We start from the raw sequence: 15155 nt of genomic DNA on the forward strand, positions 1-15155 counted from the left end.
GACCAAATTTGTCAGGATGGGCTTATTTTGTGTATCAGTGCCTCCTGACTCTCCCACGACAGATGATGTTGGGTGGGAGAGAAGACTGGCAGTAGCTCTATGATAAAGAACACAGGAATTCTTGGCAGAGTCGGGAGAAATCACCTGGTTCAGGATCTGGTACCATAAGACAGCCCTGCTCATCTTTTCCATCAGAACAGTCCAGCCATCCATCACAGGCCCACTGCAAAGGTAGACACTTTCCATCATCACATCTCAGCTCCATGGTACCACATTCATCTGATGGAGGAATATTTACTACATTTAGTAATCTTACATAACTACATTTTAGAAAACAATGGTTTTCTCCACGAGCCCCATATGTATGAAGGTCCCCCGCAACACAAAGGGTCTGTAACTATGAGTCCCATATGTATGAAGGTCCTTGCAACACAAAGGGTCTGTAACTTACTAAGATTTCTACTTTTTTAATTGTATTTTGTGCTGTATTTCCCAATATGGGTGATCTTTATTGAGGAATTCATCATAGACCAGTTTATAATACTTGCACTCTAGCCTTAATATATGTGCCGCTGCCCCCGTGATAAAACATACAAGGGGCAGTGCCTTAATCTACAAGTAGAATTATTTAGCAGGTACCCAAGGGGGTATTGGGTCTAGGGAACCACCCAATCACTGTGTTTAGCATATGGAATTATCTGTTAATAGGTCCTCTGTGCCAGAAATGTGTTTTCTCAGCAAAGCCGCTATATTTTTGCCTGGGTTTTGTGTAAATTGTGGCAAAACCACAACTAATAGAGGCTATTACCTTTTTTCACATTATAACTTCTTGAAAAACGTCCTGCACCACAATGGAGAAGAGCATGAAGGGGAATGTAACATGGCCAGACTAAAAGGCTAATGGATTATCTTTAAAGGAAACCTGAGAGCGAATACATGCTGCCCGGTCCATGGACACTGGCTGCATCATTTCAGCCATGTATGTTAGACACGAACGCTGCGGTAGTGAGAGATCAGTCAGTCCTGGGCAGTGGGCGGGGAGAGGTTGGTGACCAGTCTCCTGTGCGGTTTGGCCCCCAGTAGCTTTTACAGTATGTTTTTCTCTTAAAAATCATGAGTCTGTAAGAGAGGAGCAATGGGAAACAGTCTGTGAAAGAGGAGGGTTATGGGAAGCAGTCCAAGAGCAGTGTGAGAGAGAAGGCACATGGGGAGCAGTCTGAGAGAAGGGACATGGGGAGCAGTCTGAGAGAAGGGACATGGGGAGCAGTCTGAGAGAGAAGGGGCATAGGGAGCAGTCTGAGAGAGAAGGGGCATAGGGAGCAGTCTGAGAGAGAAGGGGCATAGGGAGCAGTCTGAGAGAGAAGGGGCATAGGGAGCAGTCTGAGAGAGAAGGGGCATAGGGAGCAGTCTCAGAGAGAAGGGGCATAGGGAGCAGTCTCAGAGAGAAGGGGCATAGGGAGCAGTCTGAGAGAGAAGGGGCATGGGGAGCAGTCTGAGAGAGAAGGGGCATAGGGAGCAGTCTGAGAGAGAAGGGGCATAGAGAGCAGTCTGAGAGAAGGCACATGGGGAGCAGTCTGAGAGAAGGGACATGGGGAGCAGTCTGAGAGAAGGGACATGGGGAGCAGTCTGAGAGAGAAGGGGCATAGGGAGCAGTCTGAGAGAGAAGGGGCATAGGGAGCAGTCTGAGAGAGAAGGGGCATAGAGAGCAGTCTGAGAGAGAAGGGGCATAGGGAGCAGTCTCAGAGAGAAGGGGCATAGGGAGCAGTCTGAGAGAGAAGGGGCATGGGGAGCAGTCTGAGAGAGAAGGGGCATTGGGAGCAGTCTGAGAGAGAAGGGGCATTGGGAGCAGTCTGAGAGAGAAGGGGCATAGGGAGCAGTCTCAGAGAGAAGGGGCATAGGGAACAGTCTCAGAGAGAAGGGGCATAGGGAGCAGTCTCAGAGAGAAGGGGCATAGGGAGCAGTCTCAGAGAGAAGGGGCATGGGGAGCAGTCTGAGAGAGAAGGGGCATTGGGAGCAGTCTGAGAGAGAAGGGGCATAGAGAGCAGTCTGAGAGAAGGCACATGGGGAGCAGTCTGAGAGAAGGGACATGGGGAGCAGTCTGAGAGAAGGGACATGGGGAGCAGTCTGAGAGAGAAGGGGCATAGGGAGCAGTCTGAGAGAGAAGGGGCATAGGGAGCAGTCTGAGAGAGAAGGGGCATAGAGAGCAGTCTGAGAGAGAAGGGGCATAGGGAGCAGTCTCAGAGAGAAGGGGCATAGGGAGCAGTCTGAGAGAGAAGGGGCATGGGGAGCAGTCTGAGAGAGAAGGGGCATTGGGAGCAGTCTGAGAGAGAAGGGGCATTGGGAGCAGTCAGAGAGAAGGGGCATAGGGAGCAGTCTCAGAGAGAAGGGGCATAGGGAACAGTCTCAGAGAGAAGGGGCATAGGGAGCAGTCTCAGAGAGAAGGGGCATAGGGAGCAGTCTCAGAGAGAAGGGGCATGGGGAGCAGTCTGAGAGAGAAGGGGCATAGGGAGCAGTCTCAGAGAGAAGGGGAATAGGGAGCAGTCTCAGAGAGAAGGGGAATAGGGAGCAGTCTCAGAGAGAAGGGGCATAGGGAGCAGTCTGAGAGAGAAGGGGCATAGGGAGAAGTCTGAGAGAGAAGGGACATGGGGAGCAGTCTGAGAGAGAAGGGGCATAGGGAGCAGTCTGAGAGAAGGGACATGGGGAGCAGTCTGAGAGAGAAGGGGCATAGGGAGCAGTCTGAGAGAAGGGGCATAGGGAGCAGTCTGAGAGAAGGGGCATAGGGAGCAGTCTGAGAGAAGGGACATGGGGAGCAGTCTGAGAGAAGGGACATGGGGAGCAGTCTGAGAGAGAAGGGGCATAGGGAGCAGTCTGAGAGAGAAGGGGCATAGGGAGCAGTCTGAGAGAGAAGGGGCATAGGGAGAAGTCTGAGAGAGAAGGGGCATAGGGAGAAGTCTGAGAGAGAAGGGACATGGGGAGCAGTCTGAGAGAGAAGGGGCATAGGGAGCAGTCTGAGAGAGAAGGGGCATAGGGAGCAGTCTGAGAGAAGGGGCATGGGGAGCTGTCTGAGAGAATGGACATGGGGAGCAGTCAGAGAGAAGGGACATAGGGAACAGTCTGAGAGAAGGGACATGGGGAGCAGTCTGAGAGAGAAGGGGCATGGGGAGCAGTCTGAGAGAGAAGGGGCATGGGGTGCAGTCTGAGAGAAGGGGTGTGGGGTGCAGTCTGAGAAGGGATATGGGGAGCAGTCTGAGAGAAGGCACATGGGGAGCAGTCAGAGAGAAAGGGCATGGGGAGCAGTGTGAGAGAAGGGACATGGGGAGCAGTCTGAGAGAGAAGGGGCATGGGGAGCAGTCTGAGAGAGAAGGGGCATGGGGTGCAGTCTGAGAGAAGGGGTGTGGGGTGCAGTCTGAGAAGGGATATGGGGAGCAGTCTGAGAGAAGGCACATGGGGAGCAGTCAGAGAGAAAGGGCATGGGGAGCAGTCTGAGAGAAGGGGCATGGGGAGCAGTGTGAGAGAGAAGGGGCATGGGGAGCAGTCAGAGAGAAGTGGCATGGGGTGCAGTCTTAGAGAAGGGGCATGGGGTGCAGTCTGAGAGAAGTGGTGTGGCGTGCAGTCTGAGAGAAGGGGAATGGAGAGCAGACTAACAGAGAAGGGGCATAAGGAGCAGTCTGAGAGAAGGGGCATGGGGAGCAGTGCGAGAAAAGGGGCATGGGAACAAGACTGACAGAGAAGGGGCATGGCGAGCAGTCTGAGAGAAGGGGTGTGGGGTGCAGTCTGAGAGAAGGGGTGTGGGGTGCAGTCTGAGAGAAGGAGCATGGGGTGCAGTCTGAGAGAAGGGGTGTGGGGAGCATTCTGAGAGAAGGGGTGTGGGGTGCAGTCTGAGAGAAGGGATATGGGGACAAGACTGACAGAGAAGGGGCATAGGGAGCAGTCAGAGAAGGGGTATGGGGTGCAGTCTGAGAGAAGGAGCATGGGGTGCAGTTTGAGAGAAGGGATATGGGGAGCAGTCTGAGAGAAGGGGTGTGGGGTGCAGTCTGAGAGAAGGGGTGTGGGGTGCAGTCTGAGAGAAGGGGTGTGGGGTGCAGTCTGAGAGAAGGGGTGTGGGGTGCAGTCTGAGAGAAGGGGTGTGGGGTGCAGTCTGAGAGAAGGGATATGGGGACAAGACTGACAGAGAAGGGGCATAGGGAGCAGTCAGAGAGAAGGGGCATGGGGTGCAGTCTGAGAGAAGGGGTGTGGGGTGCAGTCTGAGAAGGGATATGGGGAGCAGTCTGAGAGAAGGCACATGGGGAGCAGTCAGAGAGAAAGGGCATGGGGAGCAGTGTGAGAGAAGGGACATGGGGAGCAGTCTGAGAGAGAAGGGGCATGGGGAGCAGTCTGAGAGAAGGGGCATGGGGAGCAGTGTGAGAGAGAAGGGGCATGGGGAGCAGTCAGAGAGAAGTGGCATGGGGTGCAGTCTTAGAGAAGGGGCATGGGGTGCAGTCTGAGAGAAGTGGTGTGGCGTGCAGTCTGAGAGAAGGGGAATGGAGAGCAGACTAACAGAGAAGGGGCATAAGGAGCAGTCTGAGAGAAGGGGCATGGGGAGCAGTGCGAGAAAAGGGGCATGGGAACAAGACTGACAGAGAAGGGGCATGGCGAGCAGTCTGAGAGAAGGGGTGTGGGGTGCAGTCTGAGAGAAGGGACATGGGGAGCAGTGTGAGAGAAGGGGCATGGGGCGCAGTCTGAGAGAGAAGGGGCATGGGGTGCAGTCTGAGAGAAGGGATATGGGGACAAGACTGACAGAAGGGGCATAGGGAGCAGTCAGAGAGAAGGGGTGTGGCGTGCAGTCTGAGAGAAGGGACATGGGGAGCAGTGTCAGAGAAGGGGCATGGGGAGTAGTCTGAGAGAAGGGGTGTGGGGTGCAGTCTGAGAGAAGGAGCATGGGGTGCAGTCTGAGAGAAGGGGTGTGGGGAGCATTCTGAGAGAAGGGGTGTGGGGTGCAGTCTGAGAGAAGGGATATGGGGACAAGACTGACAGAGAAGGGGCATAGGGAGCAGTCAGAGAAGGGGTATGGGGTGCAGTCTGAGAGAAGGAGCATGGGGTGCAGTTTGAGAGAAGGGATATGGGGAGCAGTCTGAGAGAAGGGGTGTGGGGTGCAGTCTGAGAGAAGGGGTGTGGGGTGCAGTCTGAGAGAAGGAGCATGGGGTGCAGTCTGAGAGAAGGGGTGTGGGGAGCATTCTGAGAGAAGGGGTGTGGGGTGCAGTCTGAGAGAAGGGATATGGGGACAAGACTGACAGAGAAGGGGCATAGGGAGCAGTCAGAGAAGGGGTATGGGGTGCAGTCTGAGAGAAGGAGCATGGGGTGCAGTTTGAGAGAAGGGATATGGGGAGCAGTCTGAGAGAAGGGGTGTGGGGTGCAGTCTGAGAGAAGGGGTGTGGGGTGCAGTCTGAGAGAAGGGGTGTGGGGTGCAGTCTGAGAGAAGGGGTGTGGGGTGCAGTCTGAGAGAAGGGGTGTGGGGTGCAGTCTGAGAGAAGGGGAATGGGGAGCAGTCTGAGAGAAGGGGCATAGGGAGCAGTCTGAGAGAAAAGGGACATAGGGAGCATTTTGAGATAGAAGAGGCATGGGGAGCAGTCTGAGAGAGAAGGGACATAGGGAGCAGTCTGAGAGAAGGGACATGAGTAGCAGTCTGTGTGAAACAGAGTAGGGATCAGGCTGCCTTGTAAGTGAGAAAGTGGACAGCATGGAGGGCAGTCTCTGTGAGATAGAGGAAGACATGGATACAAGCTGTTTGGCATGAGTGGGGACAAGGGGAAAAATGTATGAGAAAGATGGTGGCCGAGTGAGCAGTCTGAATGACAATGAGGCAGCATGGGGAAGGATGCCAGGGGATTGCCCAGGATGTTACTGGGCTTACAATTTGTCATATTTGACAATGGATACCATTCACCTGTAAACAGTAACACTAGTTACACAATATAGGAAATTTGGGTCTTGTAAAGCCAAAAACTTTCCTCGGCAGTGATGTGGTTAAGTGACTGGATACAATGAGAAATGTAATGGGTTTAATCAAGCCACAAGAACAGAAGCAGCCTTAAACTTCTGGGCTCAAATGGGGAAACGAGAGAACTGAGAGAAGCGAAAACGCAATGTGTGAATATAGTCTTACAATCATCTGTGTGTCTCTGGATTTAGCTGTACTGTAACCACCTGCATAGTCTGCAGAGCGACTCTGTAGGACTGATCTACTATTATCTGATCACTACATGACGGTATCATACAATGCACCCCACAAATATACTAACCAGATATCTGCCTCCTTTCTAGTTTAGCCACATCTATTCGGCTAGCTCCCCCTATTATCACTTTTTAGAAGGGACAACAACCTGTCAGATGGCTGCTTTGCGTTATATTTGATGTCACTTACTTTCTGTAGCATTGAAAGCTTTGTATGTAGCAAAGAATCCGACGTCTGAAATTTCTTCATCTGCTACAAACAAAATTGTCATCTGCGCCCCAGAGGAAATAAGGGTAGGCGGGATGTCAGATCCACAGAACCTGGAAAAAGCATGGGAAAGAAGTAGAGTTTGTCCCACAATAACCACTGCAATGACGATGATCGGTGATGGCACCAATCACGGTCATATAACCACCTGTCAATTGTGACAATAGTATCTAGATATTATCAGGAGGCGGGGCTCCTTCTTTAACCAACTCGGCACCCCCATAATGCGATCGCAGGCTGCAGATGGTTGATAACCTTAGGCCAAGCAAAGTCCTTGTGGTCTGCCCTATGGTGGTCTGTTTTACCCTGCCATAAACAGCTTCTAATAGACCATCTGTCAGTGTACTACTGCCACCTCTGATATATTATGAAACATAAGTATTTCACTGTATAAGATCAGTGATCAGACCATGGAAAGTTCATGTTCCATAGTGAAACTATGTAAAAATATCAACAAAATTTGTGGACATGTAAAAAAACAAAAAAACAGAAAAATGTTTTGCCATTAGAAACGTAGCTTTTAAGTAAAAACAAAAATAAACAACGGGAAGTAAAAAACTGTCACATTATTTATCCCATAAGGTGAACACTGTAAGAAGAACAGACAAATCAAAAAAGCTTTTTTCTTGTCATTATGCCACACAAAAAGTGTAATAAAAAGTGAAAAAAAAGTGGTATGCAAAGAAAACTTGTACCTCTGAAAACATCATCTTCCCCCACAAAAATGAATCCCTCACATGATTTTGTCAGTGAAAAAAACTCTAACTCTAATAATCTAATGTAATGGTGTAAAAACACATTTTCTGAAAAAAAAAAATGTTTTCAGTGTGCATAAGTAGCAAAATATAAAAAAACATATAGAAATCTGGTACCGTTGTAATAGTGAACTGGGGGAAAAAAAGAATAAAAACAATTCTATTTAATGATGTTATGGGGGTTAACAATGCGTGAGAAAATGAATGAATATAAAAAATGAATGTATATACAGGTGCATCTCACTAAATTAGAATATCATCATAAAGTTAATTTACTTCAGTTCTTCAATACAGAAAGTGTTACATAGTTACATAGTTTATAAGGCCGAAAAAAGACAAGCGTCCATCCAGTTCAGCCTATTTCTTGTGCACTGCAGCTATTCCGCAGCGTTGATCCAGGGGAAGGCAACAAAAAACCATGCGGTATAGGCCAATTTACATCATTGAGGAAAAATTCACTTCCCGACACCAATCTGGCAGTCAGATTAAATCCCTGGATTAATTAACTAAGCATAAGATGTAATTTTATTGTTCTCAAGAAAGGCGTCCAGGCCTCTCTTGAACTCATTAAGTGAGTTGGACATCACCACTTCCTCTCCCAGAGAGTTCCAGAGTCTCACGGCTCTGACCGTAAAGAATCCCCTTCTATGCTGGTGTAGGAACCTCCTTTCCTCCAGACGCATAGTGTGCCCCCTCGTCTTTGTCACCATCCTTGGTATAAACAGGTCATGGGAGAGATCTCTGTACTGCCCCCTGATGTATTTATACATGTTTATGAGGTCTCCCCTAAGCCTTCTCTTTTCCAAAGTAATATATTATATAGAGTCATTAAAGACAGAGTGATCTATTTCAAGTGTTTATTTCTGTTAATGTTGATGATTACGGATTACAGCCAATGAAAACACAAAAGTCATTATCTCAGTAAATTAAAATAATTAACGAAAAACACCTGCAAAGGTTTCCTAATAGTGATGAGCAAGCATGCTCACTACTTCTCGGTGCTCGCCCGAGCATCTCACTGCTCGAGATGCTCGGCGCTCGCCGAGTATTTCCGGGGTTGTTAAATGCAGGTGCCGGAATGCAACGCACAGAGACACAAGTCAAGGACAGTCGGAGATGATTATAAACAGTTTATGTATATATATAACAGGTATTCTGAACAAGGCTGCAGCGCTGGGGTCCTGGGTTCAAATCCCACCAAGGACAAAATCTGCAAGAAGTTTGTATGTTCTCCCTGTGTTTGCGTGGGTTTCCTCCGGGTTCTCCGGTTTCCTTCCACACTCCAAAGACATACTGATAATGAATCTAGATTGTGAGCCCCGATGGGGACAGCGACGATAATGTATGTAAAACGCTGCGGAATATGTTAGCGCTATATAAAAATAAAGATTATTATTATTATTAACAAGGGTATTGAGCGGTAATTTGAAATATTAGCAAAATACGAAGTCTCTCAAAGTAATGTGGTGCACCCAGTCAGGGGAGTCACCACGTCAGTTCTTTATCTCTGTATATGGCCCTAGCAGGGGTCACTGGTTATTCCCGCTAGGCTGCAAGTCTTTTCCGGACAAAATCAATTAAAGCAAGTTTAGCTTCTTCCGCCCCAACTGTTCCCCTCCCAACCTGAGTACCTAAACCCAACTGGCCCCGGTACCGTGAGTGAACAGTAGAAGTGACGGCCCTGTTCACGTATGCATCTCCTCTGCTTTCACTGGCGTGACTCTCCTGGCTCAGCAATCTCCCAACTCCTCTCTTCCTGGCCAATGGAGGCAGTCTCTCAAGCCGTGGATAGGGGGGTCCAGACCTCGTCTGTCGGCGGGCGACGTCGGGTTCCGCGAACTCACTCAGCGCCGCAAGCAGGTTCCGACTCTCTTCAGTAGGCACAGCACTCGAGTCACATCTGTGAGGGATCTGGAGCTCATTCACCGGCGCCCGGCTGTGGCACCTCGCAGGCCTCCGGCTTAGACCTGCCACGCGGGGCTTCTCAACACGCAGGGAGCACGTCTACTCCTCTCTGCTGCTTGGCGCCAAAACCTATCAGGCTTGGCGTGCTGGCCTCTTGTACCTTGGAACTCCTTCCTGGAAGTCACCTGACTGGGTCCAGCGTCTAAATCTGCTCCCCCTTCAACTTCTCTTGTACATCTCGGTTCCGCATGACTGTGCCTGACCAGCAGATGGCAATCTCTCTCTATCTTTGAAGCACCCTGTAAGAATCCTCTTAGAGGCGCTTTTGTCTCCATTACATTTCTCCCTCCTTTTTGTTCGCCAGTCCTCGGGTGAGTGGATTTCTTGCGGAATGGATGCCTCTTTCCAGGCAGTGCAAGTTCAGACAGGAGTTGGGCACACTCCTTTGTTTTCTGCTGGATCTGAGACCAGATGAACTCTTCTTGAGCATACCGGTTAGGAGGAATTCCGGCATTAGCCCGCTCAGTTCTACGGGGCTCTTCCTGCGGAGGTGACTCCGGGATATCCGATGAATCAACCAATGGGGATTGCAAGTCACTTCTCGATTCATTCTGGGTCCCACTCGGGGTTGACATTGACGGTTCTGACGGGCCCAATTGCATTGTGGCCCATCCTTCTTCATCCCCCAAGGTTCCTGTATGTGGCACCTCAGTCAATTCGTTTGAAGGCCCAACTTCGTTACAGGCCTCTGCTTCAGAGGAGCAAGGTCGCAGCATATTGCGGTGCAACACCCTAGGTGCCGCGGCGTCATCTCCTTCGGGCTTGACCTCGTAGACTGGGTTGTCGGGGTGAATCTTCTTCACCACCCGATATGGTATCGCCTCCCAAAGATGGTTCAGTTTGCTCCCAAATCATTTGGCCCTTACCAGCACACGGTCTCCTGGCTGGAGTGATCCACCTGAGGTCGGAGGCCGATCTACATGCTCTACTTCCTGAAACTTCTGAGCAACCAATCTTCTCACCGTATGAAGCCGGCGCTTGTGCTCTCGAATCCAGGTACTCGGGCTACTGCCCGGGCTGGAGTCTTCTAAGTCTAGCTCTAGTTCAGTAATTTTTCGCCCACTCCTTCCAAACAGCAACATGTAAGGGGTGTAGCCAGTAGTCGCATGAACTCGATTATTATACACCCACACCAGCTCGGACACAAATTCGGGCCACTTCATCTTTTTGTCCGCTTCCAGTGTTCGCAACATTTGCAACAGGGTTCAGTTGAAACGCTCGCATGCGCCATTCCCTTGAGGGTGGTAAGGCGTTGTTCGGGATCGGTTGATCCCATAGATACGGTATAGTTCACCCATCACTCGTCCTTGGAAGCAGGCCCCTTGGTCAGAATGTATTCGCTTCGGGCACCCATAAATCCGGATGAAATCCTGGCAGACGGCCTTAGCTGCGGCTTCTGCTGTCTGGTCTTTGGTGGGCGTCACTACTGCGAACTTGGTGAAGTGATCAGTCATTACCAAACAGTGTCCGTAACCATTGTATGAAGTTCCAATCATCAGATAGTCAATCAACAGGACTTCCAAGGGTGCAGAAGTTCGGATGGTATGAATGGGAGCTCTTTGTTCCGGGGGCTTGTTCAACTCACACTGGCGACATGTTCGGCAGACCCCTTCAACTTCTTGCCGCAGTTGAGGCCAATACACCAGCCGTTGCAACCACCGAAAGGTCTTCTCCACACCGAAGTGAGCACCTCTTCTATGAGCCTCCTGGGCTAGCTGTGTTACCAGCGCCTCTGGAACTACTATCTGCCAAGTAACATCAAACTCTCGAGGTAGCTGGATTCTTCAGCATAGCAAGCCATCCTTCAGGAAGAGCCTCTCCCACTGGCCTAGCATTTGTAGGGTAGTTGGAAGAGAAGTGGCCCTGGCTTCCTGGTCGGGTCTTTGATCAAGGGCGACCCATTCTCTCAGCTTTGCCAGCTCTGGGTCGGATTGTTGCAGATGTATCCACTCGTCCCTTGAGCGGCCCCGAATTTGAGTGGGCTTCGGCTCCTCTCTGGTCTCTTGGGCGTCGACCACAGCAGCGGCGAACTGGCTGAAATCCAGAATCTCATCGCTTTCAAGCTCCTCATCTCTATCCCTCTTCGACCCCGTCTGAGTGACCCGGGACAGGGCATCTGCATGAGTGTTCAGGGCCTTGGACCGATAGGCGATCTTATACTGGTATTTGGACATCCTTGCGACTCACCACTGCTCTAACGTGCCCAGCTTGGCGTTCTCCAAGTGGACCAAAGGGTTGTTATCTGTCCGCACTTGCACTTCTGACCCCAACAAGTACTCAGCAAATTTCTCAGTCATGGCCCACACCAGTGCCAGTAGCTACAGTTTGAATGAACTGTAGTCGTCCGGATTCTTCTCCGTATCGCGGAGCAACCTGCTGGCATATGCAATCACCCGCTCTTTTCCTCCTTGCACTTGAGCCAGCACTGCTCCCAGTCCATGCAAGCTTCCATCAGTGTACAACACGAAAGGCTGCGAAAAGTCAGCGTAGGTCAGAATTGGGGCATCCGTTAGCGCCATTTTCAATGCTCGGAATGCCTCTTCTTGTCGTGGGCCCCACTGAATGGGCTGCCGCTTGGCTCCCCCAGCTGTTCCTCTCAGCAATTCATTGAGCGGGATCGCAATCTTAGCGAAGTCTTTAATGAATCTGCGGTAGTATCCAGCGAGCCCCAGGAATGCCCTCAGTTCTCTTAGATTGGCGGGTGTGGGCCATTTCTGCAGGGCAGCTACTTTCTCCGCAGTGGGGTGCACTCCCTCACTGGACACAATGTGCCCCAGATATTCAATTTCCCACTTGAAGAGACGACACTTACGAGGCTTAATTTTCAGGCCGTGCCTCCGAAGCCGATCGAACACTTGTTCCAGTCGGCGGAGATGATCTTCAAACGTAGCGGAATAGATAATGATATCATCCAGATATACAGTATTAAAGTGGCTTCAAAGTTGAGGTCCCCCAAGCATCTCTCCATCAGACTTTGGAAGGTTCCCGGTGCATTTGTTAGCCCAAACGGCATCCGATTGAACTCAAACAGGCCCATAGGGAGAACAAAAGCTGTCTTCGGACGATCCCTCTCAGCTACTGGGACCTGCCAATAGCCACTGGCCAGGTCGAGGGAAGAGAAGAACTTCGCGTTTCCTAGCGCAGATAGAGACTCTTCAATTCGGGGGAGTGGATAGGAGTCCCGTACTGTACAGGCATTCAGCTTCCGATAGTCTACATAAAATCTCAGGGTACCATCCTTCTTCCGGACCAGCATGAAAGGGGCCGCCCAAGGACTCTGACTTTCGCAGATCACACCGTTCCGCGACATGTGGGCCAACAGCTCTTTCACCTCCTGGTACATTTGAGGCGGGATCTGCCGATATCTCTCTCGAATGGGAGCAGTATTTCCGGTGGGGATTTCGTGCTGAATGTCCCGAGAGCACCTGAAATCGTCTTCATGTTGTACAAACACTCCCTAATATCGCTGTAGAAGTTGTTCGATCTGTCTTACTTGTCCAGCAGAAAACTCAGTAAGATTAGCCTCCATTTTCTCCAAGAGAGCCATGGACCCTGGAGGTGTCCCTCAACAGCCAAGAGAATGTAAAAGAACCGTTGGCTGGGCGCCACGCCCAGCCAACGGTTCTCTTACATTCTCTTGGCTGTTGAGGGACACCTCCAGGGTCCATGGCTCTCCTTCCACAGGTGCCAGCCCTATAGCGTCAGCTCTGGTAAGAGCCTCTGGCATTATACAAACTCGCGCCACCTCTTGTTGGGGCAACAACTGTAAACTCGTGCCACTTAGATTGATGCAACGCATGGGCACTCGACCCTGCCGCACGGTGGCCAGGGTCCGAGCAACCATGAGTACAGAGGGCGCTTCCTCTCCCTCCATTGGTTCAATTTGAATGTCCACGCCCTCTAAGGACACATGTGCCAGCACCGGTAGAGTGAGTACAGTCTGTCCCACTGGCAGTGTCATTGTGGCTTCGGGTGGTATCGATACCTTACCAAGGTACTGAGAGGCAGCGGGCAATTTTTGAATTTGACTGACCCGCACGAGATGCTGGAATACTCTCGTTAGCTGGGTCACGAGTGGCATCGGTCCAGTTGTTTTTGTTACAGCCCTCAGCCAGAAACTGTCCGACCTCCTTAAGTACATTCCTGCCCAGGGTTACAATGGGCCCATCGCCTCCGGGCCCTGTGGTCAGTACTATCCCTTTCCGACCGAGGTCCTTTCCACATGCCCGGACAGACATCCATACTACTCCTGCTACCGGGATAGGTAGTTGATTAGCAGCCACCAGCTTGACAGTGCATTCCCGCCAGGAACGAGCAACTTCTGGAATGTGGCTTTGGAATATGCCTCAGGCATAGTGGTCATCTGAGACCCAGTGTCCATTAGGCAGCGGATCCGCTGCCCATTAAATTCAGCCCAGATAATGGGCCTCTCGGAGACAATGTCTTCAGAGCTCCCTCTTCCACCCTCTGAAGCTCGAGACCCCACGATATGCTCCACAACCGTGGGGCATCTTAGTTTAACGGCAGTCCCCACCTCCTCTTTTCTCGGTTTGGACAGTCCCTGGAGATATGCCCCCTACCACCGCAGGTCCAACACTCTGGTCCTCGTTCTACCGATAGGTCAGGTACATGACGTGTTGGGGCCTGGTAAGAACGTCTTTCTCGCTCTGGTCTTCACCCACGTGAGGCAGTAGGATCCATCGGCAAGGAGGCTGCAGGGGCCTTTCTAATAGTGTTCAGCTCACCCTGAATATCTCGAATTTCCTGACGTATCTACCGTACCCAATCAGGCTCTTTACTGGTGAATCCAGGGGTAATTGCCTCATGAGTTCTAACTGTGGCTTTGAGAACAGGAACTTCTTTCTCCAGGACTCTAGCTTCAGCCCCTACCTCCAGGAAGCCCAGATCAGGACTCAAACGCAGCCGCTCCTTCAAGATCTGCCTCAGGGAGGGGTCTTTCAAGCCAGCAATCAGTTGGTCACGAAACATTTCATCCAATGGTCCCAGTCCTCGGTTCCCATCTCGAGCCTTCTTAGTGATATGGGCCATCACTTCCTGTAATGCATTAATATACTGATTTATGGTCTCATTTTCCCCTTGGACCCGCTGAAACAACCGTAGGCGCAAGTGTCCCAGATCTGTGGTGTCACCGTGCATTTCCTCTAGGATTTTTATCACTTTGTCCACGGTGTCACGGTCCCCAGGTGGGCGGTACATCACAGTTTGCCGGACCTCTCCATCAAGGGTTAGGAGGGCCAGTTCCGCCTGGCTGGGGGATCGAGGGGATACATACGTAGCATACTTCAGTCTTTCTACCCAGTCCCACAGTGACATGTCATCCCCCGTGAACTTGGGAAGATGATTGAGCGTAGCCCCCAGGGGTATATGGTCCCGGCCAGACCCAGCCCCAAACTGATCTGCCATCTCTGCGTCTGAATGTTGCATCCTGCCGACTACGCCAAATGTAATGCAGGTGCCGGAATGCAACGCACAGAGACACAAGGCAAGGACAGTCGGAGATGATTATAAACAGTTTATGTATATATATAACAGGTATTCTGAACAAGGGGATAACAACAAGGGTATTGAATGGTAATTTGAAATATTAGCAAAATACGAAGTCTCTCAAAGTAATGCGGTGCACCCAGTCAGGGGAGTCACCACATCAGTTCTTTATCTCTGTATATGGCCCTAGCGGGGGTCACTAGTTATTCTCGCTAGGCCGCAAGTCTTTTCCGGACAAAATCAATTAAAGCAAGTTTAGCTTCTTCCGCCCCAACTGTTCCCCTCCCAACCTGAGTACCTATACCCAACTAGCCCCAGTACCGTGAGTGAACAGTAGAAGTGACGGCCCTGTTCACGTATGCAGCTCCTCTGCTTTCACTGGCGTGACTTTTCTGGCTCAGCAATCTTCCAACTCCTCTCTTCCTGGCCGTTGGAGGCAGTCTCTCAAGCCG

General features: G+C 50.9%; 1 protein-coding gene across 2 annotated transcripts in view; it reads right to left on the reverse strand.

The window, feature by feature from the left end:
- The window catches only part of MFRP (membrane frizzled-related protein), a 94414-nt gene that overhangs the window by 11541 nt on the left and 67718 nt on the right, over positions 1 to 15155 (reverse strand). For both annotated transcript variants that reach the window (XM_073657844.1, XM_073657845.1), the window contains exons 10-11: positions 6401 to 6531; positions 145 to 279 (exon numbers count right to left, since the gene is read on the reverse strand). In XM_073657844.1, the coding sequence (XP_073513945.1) occupies positions 145 to 279; positions 6401 to 6531 (266 nt within the window). The remainder of the gene's footprint in view (positions 1 to 144; positions 280 to 6400; positions 6532 to 15155) is intronic.

This window comes from Phyllobates terribilis, unplaced genomic scaffold (genome assembly GCF_046119375.1).
Source record: "Phyllobates terribilis strain yellow unplaced genomic scaffold, ASM4611937v1 Scaffold_12__6_contigs__length_324123572, whole genome shotgun sequence".
NCBI lineage: Eukaryota > Metazoa > Chordata > Amphibia > Anura > Dendrobatidae > Phyllobates > Phyllobates terribilis.